Raw genomic sequence first — 19,491 nt, forward strand, 5'->3', positions numbered from 1 at the left:
TTCCTTCATTTCTGCTGCAGGGTATGCCAACACCACGGTCTGCAGTGGTGTGCTGCAACAGCAGATCTAACCCTCCAGACATGATAATGGTGACTGGATGAGAAAGGGGGTACATTACCCTTTCAGTATTTCATTGCTGTGTCTAGGGTTGTCCTTGTGCCTGGGTAGCTCTCTTAAAGCTGTGTTGAGGGTTGGCATACTGCAGAAACACATGCAGTGTTAGACATGCCCTTCTACTATTTGTGTAGGCCAGCAGTTTTATAAAATGGTAGTTTTTATGTGCTGATAGTTTAAAACTGTTTTGTGCCTCTGGTGTCCCATCTCAGTACTAGTACCTAGTTGTGGTTGCTGATTGCTCTTATCATGGACCTCAGCACTGTGTTACATGAGAGGAGGAAAGGAGAGCTATGTTTGTGCAGGGGAGGCCCTCTGGGAAGGAAGCAGGCAGTGTGTCCAGGACAGTATCATTGGGATCAGGATGGAGCACAGCTGCCTGATGCCTTTTCCTCCATGATCCACTTCCACTGCATCTTCTGCTCTGCATCAGCCAGTCTCAGTTCACTCATGCATACCCAGGATGTGCTTCCTTGTCACGGTGTGGTTTGAGAGCTGCTATGTAAGTGGTATTAAAGATAGGGGGAAAAGAATTAAAGTATTAAAGACGGAAAAAAGGATTTTAAAAAACAGTGCTTTATACCACAATGAAAAGCTTCATATATTGCTATAGAATACTCTTTTTAGCATGCACCAGTGACTAGAAGACATTGCATTCCTTCACAGATTTGTGGACTAAGGCCTGGCTAAAATAATTCACAGCAAGTGTGTTCAATTGAATTGTAAAACTATAGTGGTGCTAGTTAAAAACTATGCTAGGACATGTGAGCTGCCCTGTGACACTTCTTGAGAGCTTAAAGTACTTTGCTGGGCCCTGAAGTTTGCAAGCTACTTGTGCAGGACTCATCAAAACAGAAGACACTGTGCGGTTCAGATTGTATTCTCCACTTCTCAGCTGCCTCTGTGGCCTGGAAAAGGAGTGATTGGCATGGAGCTCTTACCTGAAAGAATTTTTCCCTAGTGTCTTTAATATTACAGCTGAACTCTCCCATCCTCTACAGACCTCAAAGACATGTCACCTGAATGAGTTTGCTAAACATTAGTTAACCCAAAAGCTGCCCTTTGCCTTTTTCTGCTTTGCATTGTTTCCAAGCTGTAACTTGAAGTCTCCGGGGGAGCTGCTTATTTCCCAGTCCCCTCAGGCGTTCCTGGTGCTCTCATTTGCCACTCGTGACAAATGAGAGCATCAAAGAAATGCCTGGGTATTCCCAAGTGGCAAAGCTCAATCACACTTCCAGCTGTGCCGGTATTTACTGTCACAGTCTGAGCTGCAGCAGTTGTTCTCCTCATCACTGCTGCTCTGTATGGCACAGTCCTCTAATTGCCTCCAAGGGATGCAGCAGGTAGTGAGGCTCAAGGATGGGATAAGGATGGAAGAGTCATGTTTGAGAAAAAAGAACTTGGATGATGGGTAGGAGCAACCCCAAGGCTGCAGGTTGCAAGGGAATTGTAGGGAAGGTTTCTTCTTACGATTTCCAGGAATGTGCTCGGTGTGCCAAGCTAACCTGAGCAGTGCATTGAGCGAGAGGAGCTAAGCTGGTTAGTGCTTTATGATGTGAATATTTAAAATTAGTTTCTATTCAGAAGGAAAGTGGTGTGGAAAACTGAAATTCCTTTAAAGATAATTATTGAAATTATGCAAAGTAAATCACTATTGGGTTTTACTGCATATGCCTTTACTAATCCGCTGCAGCGTCAGCTTCATTAACCAGTCTCTGCTGTGGAGCATCTCCTTTGTTCTTTGTAATTAGTGTGGTAAGTAAAAGGAAGGATTATTCTGTAAGCAAGACTTGTTGCTATTTTATAGACTGTTGTACTAGCTAGTTTACATGCTCATGTATAACCACAAGAACTGAGATACAGCAATATAGCCTACTGCTGACAAGAGTGGTAACTTGCAGCAAATTTTGTAGAAAACATTCCTTGAATCTTATGCATAACAGATGTTAAACGCCATATCAAAACAAAATTAAAGCAACAGCAGATTGGAGATTATTATTCTCCCTCCTACCCCACCAAAACAAATTATCCAAGCATATTCTTTCTAAAACGTTTATTCTTCACTAGTTGCTTGAACTTCATAATGCCACTGTTAAGAGGAATGTATTCTGAGGAATGTTAGCCACAGGTTATCATTTAGGTTCACATTTAAAAAGCTTTTCCAATTATATATAAAATAAACCCCCCCATGAACCTACTTTATTCAAATTGTTGTTGTGATACACTGCTTCAAATGTGTTTGATACAAATGTGTAATGACACTAGTATTATTAGTATCGGTACAGTTTGTTTATACAACTTCAGCTTCTTTAGCTCCCTTTTCTGTGCTTTTTGGTTAGTGCTTTAAAAGTGCTTGGATTTAATGTTCTTAAAAAAAACCACCAGTTGTTGCAAGGACAAAGCATTAATTTCCCTTTGTGTTTCTAAATGTAGATGTGACGGTTTTTTTCTTAGTACTTCTCTTGAGCTGCTTAAACTTTGCTGTGTGACCCAAGTGTGTTGGATAAATTAGCTCTCTGTTGATGGAATATTGCTATCATCTCCATTAACTGCTTTACTGGAAGTAATCAGAAGCCTGTATAGATTTTACATTAGCACAAGAAATATATTTCAGTCAAAAATTCTCTGGGAAATGGATGTAGAATAGTTTTGTTTAATAGGTATTCAACATACATTCCATATGGATGTGATTTTCAAATGCAAAACAAATATTACTTTCTTTGAAGAAAACAACAAAATTGTGATCTCAAAGAGGCCAAAATGTCTCTGAAAATAAAGGTATAAGTATAGGAAAAAAGCAGGTAACAGGCAACACCAGAAAACACCTCTTAGCTTGACTAGAGCTGTTACATAGTTCTCATGCTATTCAAGGTTCAGGACTAAGGCAGGACAATGAACTCAGTGAAATGTCTTTTTCCTACCCTGAGCTTGTTTCTTTACCCTTCTCAGTTTTACTCTTTAGTATACATATTCCTTGCTATCTTGGTGCTGTTATCCCCTCACACCTAGAGGAAAGGCAGGCTTTTATCTATGTTTACCTACTGTGTTGGTTGAGTGAGTGTTCTTCCTCTCTGTCCCTCTGTTAAATGAGAATCCCTTTCTTCAGGTGGTGGTAACTGAACTCTGTCCCAAAAATTGTGTGTTTAGGGGTTGGTATGTGATGGTAGGAAAGAGCTTTCTTGGGCTTAAAATACTTGCTGTCTGAAAATCCATGCAAACTGCATTGGTTATGCATTGCTCATGATTTCAAGCTTCTTTTCACAGAAGAGCTGCGATTTTTAGAAGAAAAATTGAGATTCTAATTTTGTGTTTATAAAGGGGGTCCCTCTCCCAAACAGACATGTTTCAACATTTGCATATCCTGTTTTGTAACCTAGCCTATTATTGAGGTTATCTTGACATCTTTTCCCCTGTCTCAAATTAGTTATTTTCTTTTGCCTGGTCTACTATTTAAAGTTCCATGTAAGCTATCATGGAGGTGGCCGCTCTTTTATCTTAGTATCTGTACTGGGCATTAGCAGGTGGTTTTTGAGAGCCACATCTGTGTTTTCATAAGGGTGCTGCATCAGCAGCCTTTCCCAGATGTATTCTTCTTGCAGTTGTGTGAAGCAAGTTCTGTAGCTTTGGTAAAGGGCAGACTTTCTAGTTCTTTAAAAGGACAGGACTCTGCATGTCCTGAGTAGCCACCACTGCCCATTCCACACAAAATGATGCTTCTGCTGATGTTATGTGACAGTGCTGTACTCATTGAAGCCAGGAGCACAAGGTTTACTCCACAATAAGCTTACTGGTGGTTTACTTCACAGAGTAACAGGCTCTCCTCTTCCTTCACCTCTCTTGTTGCCTATGCAGAAACAGTTATTGCAGCATCCTTAAAAAACAGAAAAAAACAGCTTTTGGAACCATTCTAACTAATGTTTTGCATTTTCATGGAACACTTTTCCTTCCAAGTCCTCAGAATCCTTTGTGAGTGTCAGAATGTTTTGGAGCAGGGATCAGATTTTTTTGTATGCAGCAAAGAAAAATGTGGTACAATGTCATTAAATAACTTGGCCAGATCCATGTCTTTAGTGGGCAGTCTCTCTAAGACCACATACTTTATCTCAGAGAAGTTGTAGTAACATAAGGTGATGCAACTGCATGCACATGTTCCCTGGGGAATGGTGCATTGGTTGGATACTTGTCTTGTGGAACCTTTGTGGTGACATGGACAGTGGGATTGAGTGCGCCCTCAGCAAGTTTGCCGATGGCACCAAGCTGTGTGGTTCGTTTGATACGCTGGAGGGAAGGAATGCCATCCAGAGGGACCTTGACACGCTTGCGAGGTGGGCTGATGCCAACCTCATGAAGTTTAACCATGCCAAGTGCAAGGTCCTACACCTGGGTCGGAGCAATCCTAGGCACAGCTACAGGCTGGGCAGAGAAGAGATTCAGAGCAGCCCTGTGGAGAAGGACTTGGGGGTGCTGGTCAATGAGGAAAATGAACATGAGCCGGCTTCAGTGTGCGCTCGCAGCCCAGAAAGCCAACCGTATCCTGGGCTGCATCAAGATAAGCGTGACCCACAGGTCGAAGGAGGTGATCCTGCCCCTATGCTCTGCTCTCGTGAGACCTCACCTGGAGTATTGTGTGCAGTTCTGGTGCCCTCAACATAAAAAGGACATGGATCTGTTGCAACAAGTCCAGAGGAGGCCACGAGGATGATCAGGGGACTGGAGCACCTCCTGTATGAAGATAAGCTGAGAAAGTTGGGGCTGTTCAGCCTGAAGAAGAGAAGGCTGCATGGAGACCTCATAGCAGCCTTCCAGTATCTGAAGGGGGCCTGTAGGGATGCTGGGGAGGGACTCTTCATTAGGGACTGTAGTGACAGGACAAGGGGTAATGGGTTAAAATTTAAGCAGGGGAAGTTTAGATTGGATATAAGGAGGAAGTTCTTTACTGTAAGGGTGGTGAGGCACTGGAATGGGTTGCCCAGGGAGGTTGTGAATGCTCCATCCCTGGCAGTGTTCAAGGCCAGGTTGGACAGAGCCTTGTGTGACATGGTTTAGTGTGAGGTGTCCCTGCCCATGGTAGGTGGTTGGATCTAGATGATCTTAAGGTCCTTTCCAACCCTAACTATTCTATGATTCGATGATTCTACATGGTGAGACACCACCAAGGTACACAGAGAATTTATACAAGTTTTGGGTAGGATTTACCAAAATCCTTTTTCTTTAGTCCAGTGCATTATGTGAACTTTTAAAAGCAATGCACTTGTAAAATTCTCCTGCCATCTTTCTATCTGTAGCATAAATTTTAAACAAAATGATGAAGTTTTACACCTCTATAGAATGTAAGGGTTTACTGCAGTAGCTGCTTTTGATACCATCAAAGAGGTACCTAAGGAAGAGGGAAGGGACAGTGCACTGCAGCGTTCAGTGTCAGTCATGTATTTGATTGTGATTGCAAATTGAAGTTCTGTCCTGGTGGAACGAAAACTGATCACTGTATCCCTGTTCTGGTTTGCACGGAAATCATGGCATTTGCACAGAACTTCTTTGATGCAAAAATACTATCTCATTACTCAGCAAACAGTTGGGAAATCAAGGGTAGATGAAACTAGACTGACTGGACTGCAGCTTTGATTTAAACCCCCCTTACTCATGCTTCCCTAAATGCTGGTGGTATGACTGATGAAAAGACTTTCATCAGGAGTGTTTCTGACATGTACTGCTGAAGGAAAATGCCTGATGGTCTTGTTCTGGCAGTACAAGTGTTCAGAGACAGTGCAGACAGAAACACTCTTCTTGTCCTCTGCCATCACACGGACAGGGTTGCAGAGCTTACTGTGACTGGAGGAGGCCAGCTTGTACTTCCTCTCCTAGCTCATGTTTATATGTATCAGAAGTCTGGTAAGATTAAGTGAAGGCAGCTGTTTGAGTAGGTGTGTATGTGAGGAGACCACTGACAATGCCTAATGTTCATCTCTGTCATGGTTTAATCCCAACTGAAAACTAAGCACCACACAGCCGCTCACTCACCGCCCCCTGGTAGGCTGGGGTAGAGAACTGGAGAAGTAAAAGTGACAAACCTCATGGGTTGAGATAAAGACAGTTTAATCAGCAAAGCAGAAGTCATGCACACAAGCAAAGCAAAACAAGGAATTTATTCACTGCTTCCCATCGCAGGCAGGTGTTCAGACTTCTCCAGGACAGCAGCTCCATCTCGTATAATGGTTACTTGGGAAGACAAGAGGCCATAACTCAGAATGTCTCCCCCTTCCTTCTTCTTCCCCCAGTTTTTATGCTGAGCATGATGACATATGGATATGGGATGGAATATCCGTTGGGACAGTCGGGGTCAGCTGTCCTGGCTGTATCTCCTCCCAGCTCTCATGCACCCCCAGCCTACTCTTGGTGGGGTGGTGTAAGAAGCAGAAAAAGCCTTGACTCTGTGTGGGCATTGCTCAGCAATAAAACATCCCTGTGTTATCAACACTGTTTCTAGCACAAATCCAAAACATCTCTATGCTAGCTGCTATCCCAGCACATCCTGCACCAAAAATTCCTACTTTTCATTGCCATATAAAATTTGCAAAGGAGAATCAGGAAATCACATGAGGATGATGGTGATCACTAAGAACATTGAATTTTGACTATCAGATTATGTTAGTCATTATCAGAGACAATGAAGTCTCTGTGCAGTTAGGAGCAGACTTGGAAGATAACTTGAGCAGCATGTCCAGTATAGCAGCGTGCTGTCTTGGTGAACTCTGTGTACTTGGCTTCAATATAGATTTTTAAATTATTTATAAACATCTGTTCTGAATTTGGTAGGAGGATTGCTGACTGGGTGTGCACTGCTGTTCGCAAGACACGGTAAACCAATTATGACTTAAAGAGAAATATCCCAGATGGTATTGGATAGTTCTAAATAATGGGAAACATTGAAAACAAACTTGAGGTGAATTTACTTGATTGATTATTTCTTGGTTTTCTTTTTTAATTAAAAACCCCTGCCAAAGTGGGGTTGCTCATACTGTTAGCAGCTTGACTTTCACAGGTTACAGCAGTAGGGATAAGGGTACAGATTGTGCTGGTGTTGCGAGGGGATACTCTGGGAAAGTTGTGGTTGTAGAAGCTTGTCACGAGTGCAGGAGCTCTAATGGTGAAGGCTTTGACATTCTTCTTATCTGCCATTTCTTATGGAGCAGCATGGGCTCTTGGGGCTCCTCTTATTGCAGCTTTGGTCTCTCAACAGATGTGTTCTCAACTCATTTTGTCTGGGACAGAACTTACACAATTGCCCAGAACAGTAAAAAAATCTCTGCCAGAAGGGAAGCATTGATGCTGCTGCTGTACTGCTTTTGAGGTCCTCTGTTATAGTACAGGTTGAAATTGGATTTGGGGTTAACTTGGGTGATAGGAATTGGTAGGGAAGGAAGTGTTAAGTACTTGCAACATTTACAGTGAAGGGTTATTTTCAAAGTTTTTATGAGTAGACACAATTAAATTCTTTCAGAAGTTGTTTCAGATTTCTCAGGTACTCAAGTGGTATATATTGGCTTTGCTATGTTTGATTGGTGAGGACTTTGTGGTCTGTATTTGTAGAAGCTGTTTCATTGCGTGACAGGACTACTGCTAATGACTCCAGTATTTTTGCTTGAGTGCATGTACATGGTTTTAAAATAAATAATGACTTCTCAAAAGTCAGCTCCTTTGTTCTCCAAGTGCCTGTTATTTGAGAGGGTGGAGAAGTGGGGCAAATCTTAGAGTCTAAAATAAAGAGCTGCCCCCCCTTTCTTTCCACTCACTGCTTCCTGCAGCTCTGTATACCTCCTTGCATGTCTGTACTCTGTGTCTGAACTCATCCGGGTGAATCCAGCAAGCTGTGTAATGTCCTGTCAGGGGTCTTGATCCTCCTGAGATTCTTTTCTCCTGGCTCGTTTTTCTGTGTCTTCCAGAGTGTCTGTTGTCCCTCTGGGATTGCATTAACTTTACATGTTGGCTGGAGAAATCATTAGTCATAGGAACAGCAAATGGTACAAGGAAATCTCCTTTGGACTGCCACAGTAGCTTTTGCTTTCATCAAGTCTCTCTTGTAGCTCCCTGTACAGCCCTGCCACTGCATTCTGTACTTGTGTCCCCGTTCCATTGCTGAGTCTGCATTTCTCTAAAACTTTCTGTGCCTGAGAAGATCCAGGCCTTTCCTGGGACATGTACCATTAAATGGTCTTGCTGTAGCTTTATCTTTGTACGGATGACTTCTTTTCATGCAAAGTAATGTCAAAGAAAGGCATTTCCCAAACATACCATGATTTTTTTCAGAAGTGGCAAAGAAGGAAGGATGGGGAAACTAAATATTGGGATCACTGTGACTTCTGAGCAGCAGAAGTCAAATGTATTTCTAGAGAAGTGCATTTTGGAGTACACTTTGGAGTGTACTTTGATTTTATTAGTATAAGTAATACAGCTTTCATACCTGTGGAGCAAAACACCCGTTTGTAAGGGTGAAAAATTGTTTTATCAGTGAAATGCAAACTGCTGCGCACATTTACGTAGTGCTGTACTGATAAACACCATTTTTGTTGGGAGAGCTTTTGTAGTGTTTGCAATCTGGAGTTAAGGTCAGAATATCTCCAACAGCTGTGAGTCTGCTTTGCCTCCTGGGGTGTGGATATTAAACTGTGCTTTCTCTCCCAGATTTCTTTGGTATGTACCTAAATGAAACATGATACAAACACAGGGTCATGAGGAGGCTGAATGTATGGTTTGTAGAGCTGGGAATGGCTGCAGGTCCAGTTCTGTTTATGCTCAATGCTTTCTGGCCATAAACTGCTACACAAGGGAGTGGTCTCCAATCCTACCACTTTGTGTTCCTGCCCTTTCTCTTGTTTTGGCTTAGCAACCGTGTGAGCACTGCACCCACTGGTCCTGGGGCACACTGAGTATTTATTTTGGGGTGTGTGTTTCCTGATTGCAGCTGATCTGAATCATTACATGGAGGTGTGATTGGTAGATCAGTTGCAAGAAAAGAAATGGGAACACATGTGGCAGGTTGGAGCAGAAAAGAGAAATTGCCTGTTTCAGTAACAGCCTCTGCAGTTATGATAAAGGTATGGGTGCTGTGAATCTGTACCCAGGGCAATGGGAGACTTTAGTTCTATCCCTCTTTGCTGGTAGCTTTCTTGTCATGAGATTTGAACAAAGCTACATGACTGTTGCATTGAGCTTTTTGTCTGCATAGTGAGGAATCCTTATTACCCTGTAGTTAAAGGTGGTGTGGTGATTTTATTCTGTTGTCTTTTTAATATTATTTGTTATATGTTCATAATTTTTTTACATAAGAATTTTTTGTAGCTCAAAGGTTTTGTATTTGGAGTTTTTTCTTTATCTTGAATCTTCAGTAATGACTGTGGCCTGGGAGAGCACTGGGTGATGAGAATTCAGAGCATAAAGTCATACATTCACAGGGTTGTGTAACACTCGTGGATGGAAGCCAATGAGTTTCACGTAATAATTACAAGTGGGGTTGGGAGCACTGCTTGTTACTGAGGTTCTGAGCTTCTTGTGTCCCCCAGCTTACTTGTGTTGGCAAACGCTTGCTTTTTACAACATCTATGAAATTGCACAGGTACAGATTAAATGCATCAGTTGCAAATTTCTACCTTAAGATACAGCCTGTATCCCTAGGCCCTTGTTGTCCTTGTTCATTTGTTCTTCAGGAAGCCTTATGAGGCCTCTGCTCAGTCCTCAGCTGTACATAATGCAACATTTGGTACCCAGCTGTATGTAATGCAAATGCCCTCCCTTTTGAGTGTTCCTTTTTCTCCTGGGGTCTGACTCAGGGCTCTGGTGAGTGATGTGTTGAGCTGCTGAACACTCACAGGTTAACTAAAACCTCTGGGAGCTGTGCTTGTGTTTTCTATGTGAAGTGCCATGTCCAAGTATGTATTACAGGAGTTATTAAGTTTAGTCTGTCTCTGGGCAGCTTCTCAAAATTAGTAATGTGAAGTACAGAGACTTTAAGGTAAAGCATTATTTCTATCTGCAAAACAGGGATGGTCTATGCTTGAAAATCTGTTTAAAACTTCTGTATGCTTGTAAAGCTCAAATGCTACAGGGATGGTCTCTGTAGAAGTCTTAAGTGTCCTAAGATGCTGTTTGGAATGTTGCTTTAGTACAGGAAGTGTGGAGTGAAAACAGAGAACCAGAGAGACTCTCAGAGGCAGGGCATGTTGTGCTGTTTGCTGCCTGGAAGTTAAAGCTGTCAGTGGAAGCAAATTAGAGTCAGTGGGGGAGTAAATATGTCTGTACATATGTAATGAGAAAAGACAGATCTAGTGATATGAATGAAGAGTGGTCAACTGGGTTTGAATTTTCTAACTCGTTTTATCTTATTTATTAACTGACCTGATGATAGGGGATAGGTATACAGCTAATGTCAAATGATAGTGTTTGTGCCTTCAGTTTAATTTCAAATAGGGTGACAAAAATGCAGTAAGGACAAAATTGATTTTATTTTTAAACCAGCTTCTTCCAACTTCACAAAGGCGTTCGTCAAAGTACAGGTTTTATCAAAATTAAACTGTATGGTGAAGCTGCAGCTTACAAGATTTGTCAGTATAGGAGCACAAAGGAAAATACGGAAGAAGTACAAAGGATAAAAATATTTTTCCTGTTCTTCGCCTGTCAGTACCGAAGTGTTTGTTTTTGTGCTGTCATAGAAGTAGGCCACTGACCTCTTCTTCCTCATTTCTGTCTTGCTATATATAAAAAGATCCATGATAATTATTTAGCTATCATGCCATTGGCCCAGAAATAAGGTGGTTTTTTTTTTTTTTTCCTTTGGCTACATCCTTTTTTCATTGTTTTCTAGTGTGACTCATTTTGGAAGTGGAAGTTGGCTGTAGTAGCCAGTCGTAGCTGCGTTCAGTGGAATTTTAGACAGTGCCTGGTCCTTTGCACTTAGGGAGCCATCCTGTTCATTTACATTTCAGCACAGTTTTGTTTATCTAAAAAGAACTTTTCTGAGGACTACAACAAACACTGTGGATTTTGTGGTAAAAATCAGTGCAGCCTGATGACACTTGTGGCTCACAAGTATGTGATGTGGATCCGTACTCCACAAGGCATAACCAATCAGTGCTCCACTCTACTTCCTTCTAAATATAAGTTAAAACAACTCTTAATCAGAAATAAAATCCTAACAAAGTATATTTAGGACAAGGACCAAGGGCTTTGAAGCTGTTTCATCACGACAGTCCTGAAGGTCCACCCCCCACTATTAAGGTACCTGACTGCAGATGTGCAAATGCTACACCCTGTCACAGAGTGTCTTATAAGCAAAAGTATCTGGATTCTACCTCTGATTTGTAGTTTGTCAAAGTAAACACGAATTTCTGCGGTTTACAAATTTGACATTCACCTTTCTATGTCTTCATATTATGTATGGATTTTTTTAATGTGTTCTCTTTCCAGAGAGAGTGCAGAAGGAGGAAGAGTGATTGTAGAAGTTGATGGCAAAGTGGCAAAAATCAGAAATATAAAGGTATGCTTTTCTGTCATCTTCACTTTCTCATATAAGGATTCTGATATCCTGATGCTTTTCTGTGTTTGCTTGGCTATTGAATCATTCTAAATGAAATGCTAAGGGAGAAGTTTAAACCAGCAAAGGTCTAGAATAAACCACAGTGAAAGTGTGAGGGAGGATTGTTTTGGTTTGGGTTTGTTTGGTCTTTTTTTTTTGCCAGGGGATGTAATATGTAGTTGTGTTTTCTGTATTTTACATTTGTGAAAGCTTCTGCAGTCTGGCTGTGCGCCATCATTCAAAGCTGTTAGTAAATTGCTTAGGATTTTGTGCTTATCTCTCTAACATCTGCATAATTTCTTTCCCTGCCTGCCTCCTCCTCATACTTGCTCTCAGAGTGCAATGGACTTGCATGAAATGGAGCAAAATGTGTTCAGCTACACTTCAGACCTTGGTAAAAGACCAAGAGCTATAAGAACAAACTGAATGTAGCTGTTGTCTGTGAGAGTTCTGGAGCCAGCACGCATGGGAACCAGCCCTCTGGTTTAGGCTCTTGAACTACTTAAAGCTCCTGTGGCACTTCAGTAAATTAACAGAATAGAAGCAAAGCAATTTTGTGTTGTCAAACATGTTTCTTGTCAAAAGGCAAATAAATGAACCATGAGATTACAGTGGGGATCCTAGAAGATGGATGCATCTTGTATTTCTTGTCTCCTTTTTCTTTATATCTGCAAGCAATTCAGCTATTCTAAATTGCTAGTTCAAGAATACATTAGGTTTTGAAGAGAAACCCTGGCAAAAATGGAATGAAGGAGTTAATTGTTTATCTTTTTCCATTATACTTATTTTTGTAGTGAATACAGGTGCTTGTTTTAAAGAAACAAAATTATTAGTGGCATAAGAGGCCTCATGGATGTAAAATATTGCTTATGTTTTGCCTATTTCCTTTTCAAAGGGTGTATTTATAGAATCATAGAATAGTTAGGGTTAGGAAAGGACCTTAAGATCATCCAGTTCCAACCTCCCTGCCATGGGCAGGGACATCTCACACTAAACCATGTCACCCAATGCTCTCTCCAACCTGGCCTTGAACACTGCCAGGGATGGAGCATTCACAACCTCCTTGGGCAACCTATTCCAGTGCTTCACCACCCTTACAGTAAAGAAATTCCTCCTTATATCCAATCTAAACTTCCCCTGTTTAAGTTTTAACCCCTTACCCCTTGTCCTGTCACTACAGTCCCTAATGAAGAGTCCCTCCCCAGCATCCCTATAGGCCCCCTTCAGATACTGGAAGGCTGCTATGAGGTCTCCACGCAGCCTTCTCTTCTCCAGGCTAAACAGCCCCAACTTTCTCAGCCGATCTTCATATGGGAGGTGCTCCAGTCCCCTGATCAGACTCGTGGCCTCCTCTGGACTTGTTGCAACAGATCCATGTCCTTTTTATGTTGAGGACACCAGAACTGCACACAACACTCCAGGTGAGGTCTCACAAGAGCAGAGCAGAGGGGCAGGATCACCTCCTTGGTCCTACTGGTCACGCTCCTTTTGATGGAAGGCTGTGAGGATTTGGGCCCCTGAGCTTCCCTCAGCAGGGGGAGGCCTCAGTCCCACAGATGCCTAATGGAGTCCAGCTGAAGCTTGTCAGACCCAGAGGGCTTTTGATTGTATTTGTTTAAAGGAGCTGTGTGTTGCCTCAGCATCCTGGGGAAGCCACAGCAGTGGGGCTGGTTGCTTGTGGTGGGCCAAGGAGGGTTGTTTGGAGATGCAAAGAGGCCGACTTCTGGATGTTTGCGCTCTTGAGGTTTTGTAATTGGCGAGTAAAGGCAGAGAGTTTGCTTTATCTATAAACTATATTTAGACAGCCTTTGAATCCAAGTTAGTGTCAAATATTTACACACCAATGTTTATATGATTTTATCTGGGGTAGGTGTGCTTTGCAGTTCCAAACAAAGCACTTCATCATCTCTGTGACCAGAGACTGCTTTCCCTGAGGTGGAGGGTTGTTTTTTTTAATTATTTTTAATTTCTATTTTACACACTGCAGTAGGAAGGCCGTGCTTCAAGCTGTCTTCTGCTTATTGCTGCAAAAAACCTAAGAAAATTAAAGGTAACTGCATAAAAGCATCTCTGAATCGTGACACTTAAAGTGTTACTATTGAAGATGACCTGTAGGCTTGTTAAGGTCTTAATTCTGACCAGAGGAAACCTTGTTTATATTTAATTCAAGATGACAATTTTGGAATCGTGCAGAACTTAAAATTCATGAAACCCTCTTACTTCAAAGATAATTTAAGTTTATTTCTGTCCTCTTTGGTTTTTCTTGGTTGAAAAAGCCCCAGCACCCCACAAGCCTAACTGACGGGCCTGTAAATTAATCATCCCTGTAAACTTTCCAGCTGGCAGCAGAGTTCAGTGCTTACAGCACCCTTTATCCAGTACTCTGGCAGACAGCACCATCACCCCTGGTTTCCGGGGCCATTAGTGAAGCAGTTTGTTTAGGTACCAAATTATAACAAACCTTTTTTTCCTGCTTATGTTATGCAAAGGTTACAATAATGTTACCAATTAGGTCAAAATTGCATGTGGAGAATGTTAATTTTGTGTCATGTTTTGACTCATTGCTCCCCTTCTTTGATGAGTAGAGCAATTTCTAGTTCCTTGTTTGCAAGTTTATCTGTTGTATTACAAATCTCTTGGTCAAGATTATATAGAAAGACTTATACAAGTGCCTTAATTTCAGTCACTGTTTCTGACTATTATGCTAGAAAGGCTTCACTGTCATTAGTATTAACCCATAAAGGCCAGGTTTGTTTTTGTGAGTACAGGCCCAGTGACAGAAGCATTAGCTTGCAACCTTGACTAAGCCAAGGGGAAATGGGGGAAGAGATTTGCGTTTTCAACTGTGCAGTGAGAAAGTTGCTTTTGTTTTCTCACTTGGGGCCTGATTTTTGTAATGCGACTCTTGGTGAAATGGAAGAATGACAGAGAGATATCTAGAGGTTTGTCGAGATTTTCTGCCGATACATAGGTGTGTGAAGATTAACTAAATTATTGTATACAGCCTGGAGAACCTTAGCTGTGGTAAATGAAGCCTTCAGTAAAAATGCTTCAGAAGGTTGCATTTCTCTTCCTCACTGAGCATCAAAGACAATTGAATAAAGAGGACAAACTGTTTGCCATGCCTTTTCCACAATACAAATTCTAGAGAAACATCCTGTTAGTTTTAAAATGCTTATTTTTTGTTCAGCTTCAAAGTGAAGTGCTCTTTCTGTCTTTTTCCTTCTGTTGTCAGCTTGACAGTAGGCTGGATAGTACTTGGGACTCAAGAGAAAAGACTGTGGCCTTCAGTTTTGATTACTGCTACTGGTCAGTTGATCCAGAAGATCCAAAGTATGCATCTCAGGAAATGGTAAGTGATGCTGTTCTTTGTGTCTGTTCCCATCCTGGTTTGTCCCTTATAAATCCACCTACAGGAAGAGATTGAGACACAGGGTATATGAAATATAATTTTTCTTCCCCATCTTTTTCTTACCTTGTTTGTAATACCACAGTGCTCAGTCCTTTTTGTCTTAAATAAATAGGTGCAGTAGAACTTCAACACCCTTGTTTTGTCAACTAATGCACACTTTCATTAGATCTTTTAACTTTGGTAGTGATCATTAAGTGTGATAATCTGAGGACTCTAGTTTAGCAATGAGATTTGGGGTGGGGGATTGGGTTCTGAAGGGAGAAAGCTCTAAAGTGGAAGGAGGAGTGCAAAGTGATTTTGCTGAGAGGATCAACAGTGAAGTAATCACACCTTTAAATAATGGTAGTAAATTGTACTTATACTGTATTGTTGTGAGCACTTTTCCTTGCTGAAGCATCGGAAATCCCTTATAACTGATGGGGACTCCTCTTAGAAGATCTGATCCTTGATGGATTAAGAAAGAACATTGAGGGATTCGGTATTAAAATAGGTGGTGATTACAATTTCTTGTTAATGAGTAAGTGATTATTAAATCTACTACAAATAAATACAACATACAGCAAAGCTGTCTGACTTTTTCCCTATGTACACATACCATCACATATCAGCATTAAAATGAGTTTTGTCTTCAGAATCATTTCTTTTTGCTTGTTGTCAGTACAATTGTTCCTAAAAACTCAAACTGTATAATTGTGTTGCTTTTCACACTAAGCATCACTTAAAATTGAGCTAGTCCTGTAAAATTTGTATTTCTGGTACTGATGAGCACAGGATTGTTTTACTTTTGGGAGTCAATACTTGAAAAACTATCAGATTTGTCAATTAGCAGAACTACAGGGGAAATGCCTGACTGTGCTCTTTCATTCTTGGTGCAGTAGTGTGAAAGAGGTTTGGGGAATTTGGGAAGTGTATTTAGTGCGTGTACATTCACATTATATAAAAGTTGTCTTTCTAAAGTACTCAGCACTAGATAAACTTCCATTTTAGATATTACAAATAATAAACCTTTAAATGTTGAATTGCTGAGGTTCCTCCCAACCCCTCTTACATTTTCTTACTTGCTTATTTTGATTTTTGTGTTCTTTGTGAGTATCTGTCATCATACACCTAGAAAGTTGGCTTCCTAGCTGGAATGGTTTAGCAGATGAAATGTTGATAAATACAGTCTGCCAAGTAATTTTATATCTCCTCAGTAAGAAAAATTACCAAAGTATTAAGTGGAAAATATAAATATTAGCTACAGAGCATACATTTTTGTTCTGGTTGTTATTAAATACAACTGCAATTGAAAAAGAATGTAAAATGCAATGTAAACACAGCTTCCTTGATGGGGCTGTGTAGGTATTTCAGACAATTGGAGAACATTGTGTTATAGAATGTGGCTTTATCCAATAAAAACACTGAGGGGGAAATATGAACTCCCTGGCCACAGACAGTGAAGTAACAGGCCATAGTTTCCTTACTTGTGCCTTAAGGCTGGCTGAAAGGATGTCCAGTTCTGCCTCATGTAACCATTGGGTTCCTGAGCCTTAGACATACATCTTTCATGAGTTAAGAAAAACTTAGAGGTGGGCTGATGCTTTGAAAGGTCTAGAGTCCTGAGTGAATTTCTTGGGCTTTTTACCCATCTTGGTGATTGTAGAACCAGTAAAGCACACTTCAAATGTCCTTGAGAAGAGTGCTGCTGGAATACTGCAATCTTGCCATGCTTTTGTGCATTTGTCTGCCCCCTTATACTGTATGAATGAAGTTTATTGTACTAATTCCATGTTTTGAATCATTATTTCAGTGCTGAGCTTGAGATTTCTGAACTTCCTTATGGCAATGATGCTATCAGCAGCCAAAGGAATTACGGTAATATTGTGATCCCATAAAAGCTTTCTTTCATGAGCTGACCTTGGATTACTTTCCCTTGAGGATGCCCTGCCAACTGTTATCATACGTGGTTGGTGTATTGGTTGAGGATGACAAGTAGATTAAAGTATCTGCCTTCAGGTTCATTCTGTGGAATGCTGTTTTCTGGTAAACTGTCTCTTTTGTCCTCTCCATGGATGTATAAAAATGAATTCTTAACAGCTGCTTCAGTTGTTAAGAATTGTGGCAATAAAATAATAATGCAAGGGCTGCAAATCATAAATCCTGTTTATGTAAAACCAGGTTTCTAAAGGTACAGATCTCCTTCTTTGAATACTTCTTACAGTTTCTTCCAGATGTTAACATTGTTCACTTCAGGTTCCTGTCCCTTGCATTCCAGAGATGACTACACCAAAGGCATTTCATTCCCTATATGTTTTGATCATATAGTTCACAGGTATTTGTGGCAGGCTTAAATCACACATGTGTAATTAATCTCAAATCCTAGGATGAAAAGTTTGGATCTATTTGCTTTTTATAAAGACTGTGATCTCTCTGTGACCTGTATTTCCATTTTGGCAAATACAAGTAAAATACATGCTGCCCACCTTGTTTGGTTTTCCTCATCCCTTCATGTTAATGTTTCTTTTATTGCATTTTTTTAATTAAAAAATACAAAAATATAGGGAAGGTATTTATTTTTTCACCCTAATTTGGGGAGAGCACAGTTTGCGGTACGATAAATTGAAGAGGAACTGAACCAGTTTAGTGAATCCGCAATGCCCATGTGATGGGTGATGTATCTTTATTTATTTTTTTTAGTAGCACTGAAACTGGAAGTGCTTTTCCCTTCAAAAAGCTGGAGCAAAAAGAGTAAACAATAGAAATTATTTTTAAGAAGTGTTGCTGTCCACATTTTTTGAATCTAAGGTTGAATCTAAGAACTAGTTACACTTCACGATATATAAAAGCATTTTTTGATTGACATTGCATAAGTAATGTAAGCCTCCTCTTATCTCTGAAAAGAGGAAAATCTGAAATTAGATTAACAACAATGCTGATTTCTGACTGCTGAAAGAAGACCCCATCATTGTTGATGGCTGTGAAACAGCTTTCTTAGCAGACATAACCTGTAGGGTAGCTGTTGGTTTTGGAAGATGGTTTAAGTTACAGGCAGAATCATGGAATATTTAGGGTTGGAAAGGACCTTAAGGTCATCTAATTCCAGCCCCCCTGCCCTGAGCAGGGACACCTCACACTAAACCATGTCACCCAAGACTCTGTCCAACATGGTCTTGAACACTGCCAGGGATGGAGCATTTACAACTTCCTTGGGCAAACCATTCCAGTGCCTCACCACCCTTACAATAAAGAACTTCTTCCTTATATCCAATCTAAACTTCCCCTGCTTAAATTTTAACCCGTTACCCCTTGTCCTATCACTACAGTCCCTAATGAAGAGTCCCTCCCCAGCATTCCTATAGGCCCCCTTCAGATACTGGAAGGCTGCTATGAGGTCTCCATGCAGTCTTCTCTTCTCCAGGCTGAGCAGCCCCAACTTTCTCAGCCTGTCTTCATAGGGGAGGTGCTCCAGTCCCCTGATCATCCTCGTGGCCTCCTCTGGACTTGTTCCAACAGTTCCATGTCCTTTTTATGTTGAGGACACCAGAACTGCACACAATACTCCAAGTGAGGTCTCACAAGAGCAGAGCATAGGGGCAGGATCACTTCCTTCGACCTGCTGGTCACGCTTATCTTGATGCAGCCCAGGATACAGTTGGCTTTCTGGGCTGCAAGCGCACACTGAAGCCGACTCATGTTCATTTTCTCATTGACCAGCACCCCCAAGTCCTTCTCCACAGGGCTGCTCTGAATCTCTTCTCTGCCCAGCCTGTAGCTGTGCCTGGGATTGCCCCAGCCCAGGTGTAAGACCTTGCACTTGTCATGGTTAAACTTCATGAGGTTGGCATCAGCCCACCTCGCAAGCATGTCAAGGTCCCTCTGGATGGCATTCCTTCCCTCCAGCGTATCAACCAAATCACACAGCTTGGTGTCATTGGCAAACTTGCTGAGGGCGCGCTCAATCCCACTGTTCATGTCACAGACAAAGATGTTGAACAAGACCGGTGTCAACCCTGATCCCTGAGGGACACCACTCACCACTAAGACACCAGTAAGGAGACAGACTTTAACTGTTACTTAAGATTATTTTCTCATTTAAAGCATTTGAGGAGCTAGGTACGAGCCAGAGTTACATTTTCTTTATTTCTCTCCTAACTGTGGAGAAATACAGAGCTATTGAGTGTTTCTGATGATGACCCAGTAATTTATAGGCTTAATTTATAAGTCTGATAGTAGTAGTCTGAATTCTTAGTCTTCCTTTTGAGGTTATTTAAATTTTTTGCAAAATGTCAGATTTTTTTAAATAGTTCAGCTATGTGCAAGTATTATGTTCATTTTCCAAAGAAGCTGAAATCCAAATTTTACACTGTTACCTCTCATTTTTAGGTGGCCAGTTTGGGATCCTTGGGTCTATTGCTTTTGT

At 41.2% G+C, this 19,491-nt stretch overlaps 1 protein-coding gene across 3 annotated transcripts in view; it reads left to right on the top strand.

Moving 5' to 3' along the window:
• STARD9 (StAR related lipid transfer domain containing 9) overlaps positions 1-19,491 on the top strand; it is a 103,531-nt gene that overhangs the window by 3,820 nt on the left and 80,220 nt on the right. For 2 of the 3 annotated variants that reach the window (XR_009723915.1, XM_061343411.1), the window contains exons 2-3: positions 11,572-11,641; positions 14,916-15,032. Coding sequence is in view for 2 of the 3 variants with exons in the window: in XM_061343411.1 (XP_061199395.1) it covers positions 11,572-11,641; positions 14,916-15,032 (187 nt within the window). In the remaining variant the exon portion in view is untranslated. Of the gene's footprint in view, positions 1-11,150; positions 11,266-11,571; positions 11,642-14,915; positions 15,033-19,491 lie in introns of those variants that run through there. The other variant, XM_061343412.1, reaches the window with a different exon arrangement.

Source organism: Neopsephotus bourkii, unplaced genomic scaffold, assembly GCF_033783945.1.
Source record: "Neopsephotus bourkii isolate Nb327-2 ecotype Australia unplaced genomic scaffold, CSIRO-AGI_Nbou_v1 NB_1825, whole genome shotgun sequence".
Lineage (NCBI taxonomy): Eukaryota > Metazoa > Chordata > Aves > Psittaciformes > Psittacidae > Neopsephotus > Neopsephotus bourkii.